Consider the following 6,689-nt stretch of genomic DNA (forward strand, 5'->3'; position numbering starts at 1 on the left):
GAGCCTGCGCGTCCGGAGCCTGCGCGTCCGGAGCCTGTGCTCCGCAATGGGAGAGGCCACAACAGTGAGAGGCCCGCGTACCACAAAAAACAAAAAACAAAAAAAAAAAAAACCTCATCAAACTGTTCACTTAAAAACTGCATTTTATTGTATGTGAATTACATCTCAAAAATTGATTTAAAGAGAAAAAAACGACAGCAAAGAAAAATATAGAACCATGTTTTATATAGCAACACTGAGTTTTTCATGCAAGTCAGAGAGGAATTTTTTACTTAGAAAAAACAGGTACATTTATTGAAGTCTTTTTAAGTTGATTTACACTGCCTTGAAAGAAGTGATTGTTAAATTTTAGGAACTTTGGAAGCTAGCTGTTAAACTATTGCTAGCTCAAAATTGGCCATGGTAGAAGTCTTTACAACACATTACAAATCAGGCCTCCCCAAACACACTCCCACCCCAAGAGCTGGTTTATTAGCACACGACTGGATTTATGATTTATATTAAAATAAAGATCTGCTTTGTATGTCTAGAGTTATGGTCAATAAACAAAGCAAACTTTCCAAAATATAGTTCTAGAAAGATTATTTGTAATAATGGAGACTAACAATACCTCCTTCCCTGCTCCCCTTTTCATCTTATCAACACTACTCCCAAGCAATGATTTCAACTCTTTTGGCTGTTTACTTTTGGATTTGCCTTCATGTCACTAAATGATACGCTCATGCTGCTACTTATTTTTTCAGTTTTGGCATTATCTACTGATTTCCCAATATGGAAGATATGAATTTAGTCTTCTTTTCCACAAAACACCTGCCACCATCAAAAACACATTTCACACCACTCCCATCCTTGCAACATTGTGTTATACTTTTAGTTAGATCAATATGCAGTATTTACACTAATATGGTTATGGAAATATCCACAGCTGATCTGTCTAGTATTATGATTAGTATTACTTTTCCTTCCTTGCACAACCTTTTGCTTTCCCTGGAGTTAGTGATATCCTTGTGGTTTGCTTCTTTCATTTGCTTAGATTTCTATGCACTTATCACTGATTTTTACCAAAAAATTTATCCCAATTGTTTAAAATTTCTCTCAATAGTTCCAACATATCAGGTATTCTAGCAATTTAATCTTCTTGGAAACATCTCTCTGGAGGCTGCTCTCATTTGGATTGACTGCTCTCTAGGCTGGTACATAGTTATGACTCTGGAATTTACCTTCCACATATCTGTGAGATTCTCATCACCTCTCTTGTGAATTGTTAAACCAGCTGTTGGATTGTTCATCCAAGTATCGCTGTTGTTGTTCCTTAAGCACAAGGACCACATCTTAGTCACCTATGCCAAAACTATCATGATATCCTGATTAGTAGGTGCTAATTTTTCACTTTAAAATACAGGGAGAGATAGTCAAACTGACTGTATGTAAAGGATAAGAAGGTTATACTTATTTGGACATTTTAATTTAGAGTTGACAAAAGCACCAAGAATATGTCCCTACTAATATAATTTATAAAATATTTTGAGAAAGAGGAAAGTAACTCAAAGCAAATCCGTTTGTGTAAGAAACATGCTATATGAGTACATACTATGTGTCAGGCATTGTCTGAGGCACTGGGGAGATTGCAGTGAACAAGAGACAAAAATCCCCTACATTCTAGTCAGAACGACAGATGGTGAATATGACAGAATTCATAAATAAGTAAAATATATCAGATAAGTGCTAAGAGATAAATAAAGCAGAAAAGAAAGACAGGAAGTATCAGGGAGCCTACAGCAGGGCAGTAGCCATGGTATAATGAGGAGAGGTTCCAGATTCTGCATATATTTTGAAGGTAAGAACAACAGGACTTGCTGATGGACTGGACACATGAAGTACTGTAAAATAGTCAACTATCAGGATACTCTTGGAGTCAACAGACATTCAGCCCAATTTCCCTTCATCAGCAGCACTGCACTAGGAAATACTCCAATCACTTAATTAATGAAACAACATGAATTCTGACATCATGAATTCTATAGATGTTAAATGATAAGGAGATAGGAATTTTTAAGTAAAGCTTTAAAGGAAACACATACCCGGTGATAAAGCTGATTGGCAGGGCAATTACCAAAGATCCTAAGTAGAATGACTTCACTTTATTTGATGGACCAGTAATTCATGAACGAATATTTGAAGACTAAAGACAAAGACTAAATAATCAAGATTAACACACCCAGAAGTTATATAAATAATCCACAACTTAAATTAACATCAACTTTTCATGTGGTCTCAGGGTGAAAGTCTGTTACTTATATTTTTTAATTCAAAAATAAAGAAAATGTGTTGGTTAATCAATAAGGCTCTTTTAAGTTTAGCAAAAGTAAAAACAGTACTGTAATGTTACTGAAGTTTCACTTTTATGTCCCTTAAACTTTATATTTTCTCAAGGGTACATGTGATACTAATTTGAAAATAAGCATCAAATACATGGTATTTGAAAATTATGTATAGAGCAATTGGAAAATATAGAGAGAGAGAAATTTTAAATTTATACCTACATAAATGGGGAAGGAAGGAGGGAAGAAGGAAAGGAAGGAAGGAAGGGTCACTCTTACAATTTTATCATCTTGTTCAAGGTGGTCCCAGAGAAATCCAGCAGATGGCACTCATACATTTTCCTAAATATGATGCTGAATTAAAAACAGAATTGTTTAAACTTTGTATTTCAGACAAGAAAGACGGAATAAATCACAGTTGAAAGCAAACACATTTCAAAATTTCCTATTACCATGGAGAAATAATGCTTTTAAGCTACTCTAATGCACATTCATGGCTTGCAAGCAACTTACAATTTTCACTTCCCATTCTAGCAGCTGGTGGAAAGTAAGCATTCATAATCATTACCTGCCAATCAACAGCTTGATAATAGAAAGCTGTAAGTTGCCATTGAGAGACTCACAAACTTTTCCCATGATGGAATATGGGATCATTATTTTCTTCCAGTCTCTTTTCAATGCTTTTATTGGTTATTCTATATAGATGGGTTCTGAAATTAGGAAACATTATTACTACCATTTTCAACTAAGTAAACAGAGGCTCAGAAAGAGTAAGAAAATTAGGGGATATGGTAACTCAACCAAAAAAGAGAATCAAAAATAAATGAACCCAGTTTCTTTAACCGGATAATCAATAAATCCTCAATTAATAAATATGGGTTAAATGAACAAGTTAATTCAAGTCATACTGCAACACACATTTATTGAACACTTCCTGTATGCTGACACCGTTCCAGTCTCTGAAAAAAAGTGGTGCATAAGACAAATAATATCCCTGCTCTCATGGAACTTGTGGTTTAGTAGTGATAAATAGAAACAAACAAGAAAGAGATCAGAAATCACAAATAGTATGAAGAGAATTAAACTAGAGTGTGTGATAATGTGATGATGTGAATACTTTAGACTGACTGTTTAAAGGAAGGCTTCTCCCAGGAGGTGACATTTCAGCTGACACCTGGACTACAGGAACAGACAGCCATACAAAGATCAGGAGGAGGAGCGTCCCAGGCAGAGGGAACACAGCTTCCAAAATGATCCCAAGGCCAGAGTGAGTCGGGACTATTTGGGGAGCAGAAAGAATGGCAGTGCGGCTAGAGAGGAATGTGCAAGGAGAGTGTATGGTGTGAGTTCCAAGAGGTAGCTAGGAGCCAGGATGAATGGATGCAAGAATGGATGGAAGGAACAACACATAGGGAAAAGAAAGAAATAAGAAGAGTGCTACTTTTAGGTTAATCAGAGATTCTTTTACATGTTGATCTTTCTGGAAGTTCTCCATTAGTCCATATTCCTGCCTTAGCAGGTACTGAAAAAATGAATATAACTCTTATTATTTGATATTTTAAGAAGATGCCATCCCTCAGGTTAGCACCTTAAATTATCAATGACCACAGGGTAGCACTGAAAAAAAATCTGCAGAAAATGTAAAGTAGGGTGAATAGGTATTAATTTCAAGAGATACCCAGAAGGTGAATTTTCAATAGTACTTGATTTGAGTCTGTTTTGTACTGATTTGCCTTTTTCTTCTCATGGAGTGTAAAGGATATTCTTAATTAATTCAAGATTCATTCACTGATTCTGATTAATCCATGTTTTCTGGTACCAAAAGAGTGATTTAAATAATTTTCAAATTTCTCTTATCTTCTAATATTTACCTGCTGTATAAAAGTTTATTGTAAGCATATTTTCAAAAGCAATGTATTTTTAAGATTTTTGGAACTGAAGCCCAAGCAATTAAACAGTAAATAAAGAGGCCCACTGCCCTCTGTGACCTCACAGGAACCAGATCATTAATCAAAATCTCAGTTCCTCCTGAAAAAAACTGGGATATATGCTTGGTCTCCAACTAGAATCTCAATAGAGATCTTTGATTTTATTGGATAAAAATATTTTTATAAATATAACCTTCATTTTATAAATTTTAATTGGCACCAGATTTTAGAGGTGACATTACACTGACTCTATGATTGCTTTCATGTCACCCATGCCCAACCAGGAGCTTCTTTGTCTAAAGTCACGAAAGCTGCCAACATCATGTCATGGTGGTTTGAATTTACACCTTCTCTCAGCAATCACAAACCCCTATCCAGAAATATTTATTAGTAATTGTATTTGCATCTATTAAATGTAGATTGAGAGGATTTTATTTTAACAAGATTTTATTTACCAACTAATTAGAATGACAATTTATTACAAGTATGACAGTAATTAACTTAGAATTAACAGAATAGTACAGCTTTTCTGGTTGTAAGAAAAAAATAAAATCATTTTTCTCCCCCGCTATGGGCCTCATTTTGCACAGCTACTTATATCAGTCATTGTTATTAATTTCACATTTTTATTTACTCTTTATTTTCCCAGACATTTGAATTCTGCTGCTGTCAATTTCACAAAGGTCTTTTAAAGATAAATTCGCTATGTATCAAAAGCAGTTGTTTAAATGAGCATTCGGTTCTGACAGCTTTGCTCTTGATACCTTTCCCAGCAGCAACTAGAAGAGCATTTTACCATCCGTCATGGTTTTCTTTGTTATGCTTTCTTTTTTTCCTCCAATCAAAGTAAATATGTTCTTACAAACAGCATTACCCTAAAAAATTTTCCTCATGTTTAATGAATGTGACCCTCAGTACAATGAATAACAACAAAGCAATGAAATCCCGATTTTCCCTAAGAGACAAGAGAGTTATCACATTATTTCATTCATATATTAGTCAATGCTGTCTCAGTATTATTCTTTTGTCAAATGTCAAGTTAATAAGAAAATAAAGCTTCTTCACTGGTATGATTTTATCGTTAATAGGCCAAGCAAAAACTTATTTAAACTTGAAAATACAATGTTAAGAAAGCACAAATGCAACTAATTATACGCTTCCTACCTCCAACATTTTCAAAGATAACTTCATTTTTCCCATTCTTCCATTAAAAGAAAAATCTGTTGTCTTAAGATAAAAGGGCCACAAAACTCCGAGACCTAATCCCTGCTTCAGGCTAATGACAAAAAATATATATATATATTTTTTGCGTTACGCGGGCCTCTCACTGTTGTGGCCTCTCCCGTTGTGGAGCACAGGCTCCGGACGCTCAGGCCCAGCGGCCATGGCTCACGGGCCCAGGCGCTCCCCGGCATGTGGGATCTTCCCTGACCAGGGCATGAGCCCGTGTCCCCTGCATCGGCAGGCGGACTCTCAACCACTGCGCCACCAGGGAAGCCCAACAAAAAATAATTTTCATTTTTAGTTCACATCTTGAAAAAAATTCCCTTGACAGAAAATGCTCTGAACTAGACTCTGAAAGGCAAATGTATTTGCTTCATTTAAGTTTTTCAGGATGACAAAGGAGAGAAGAGGAGTCAAGAAGAAACATGAAAGTTGAACTAAAATAATCTGCTTCAAATATTAAAATATTTTTTAGTATAATGAACAACTTTAAATACCAAATTTCATACTATAAATAAATATTTGAATGAGACAACACCTTACCCTTCTACATCCAGGATTAAAAACCGTATCATATTTATTTCTAATCATGTCACTGAACTGCTACTGTTTTCTAGACTGCAAATAAATGACTTATTCATAACAATGTGACACAGTTATATATGATTGATTGGTATGAAATAGAAAGGGACTTTGTCCTCAGCATAGATTAGAACAGGGCCTGTCTAGTGCATGCTGTCTATCTGCAGCTAGCCAACTGAATTACTGATTGCCCTTCGGGTAAAAGACTCAATAGATTTTTCTCAGCATAATTTCTACTCTACAATAAATTACCAAATCTCAACTGACTCTGTTTTAGAGTCATTTCTATATTCCAACTCATTACAATACAATGACTTCAAACTTATCTTGGACTTTAAGAATCTCATCATGGTTTTACAAGTTTCAAGAGAAAAAAGATAGGCAGACAATGTGCTCCTCAATTTTTGTTTCTTTTATAGAAGAAAACACTACTATTGATAAAACAATGAGTACTTTAGAAATCTTCCGGACTGTACACACTTTAAAACTTTTCCTTTTCTTTGCTTTTTCCTCCCATTTCAATAATTAGGCCAGGGAATAAAGAAAGGAATTTCCAGTCCAGTGGTCATGCTCTACATCCTATAATTTTGTTGCTGTTTTCCCCCTAGCCAAAGAGCTCCATTAATCAGCAGGA

At 35.1% G+C, this 6,689-nt stretch overlaps 1 protein-coding gene across 1 annotated transcript in view; it reads right to left on the minus strand.

Annotated features, from left to right (window-relative positions):
• PNLIPRP3 (pancreatic lipase related protein 3) overlaps window positions 1–2,957 on the minus strand; it is a 34,119-nt gene extending 31,162 nt beyond the window's left edge. Inside the window, 2 exon segments of the mRNA XM_007472254.1 lie at window positions 1,221–1,311; window positions 2,890–2,957. Coding sequence (XP_007472316.1) covers window positions 1,221–1,311; window positions 2,890–2,957 — 159 coding nt within the window.
• Window positions 2,958–6,689: the final 3,732 nt, after the last annotated feature.

This window comes from Lipotes vexillifer, unplaced genomic scaffold, assembly GCF_000442215.2.
Source record: "Lipotes vexillifer unplaced genomic scaffold, Lipotes_vexillifer_v1.1 scaffold240, whole genome shotgun sequence".
Lineage (NCBI taxonomy): Eukaryota > Metazoa > Chordata > Mammalia > Artiodactyla > Lipotidae > Lipotes > Lipotes vexillifer.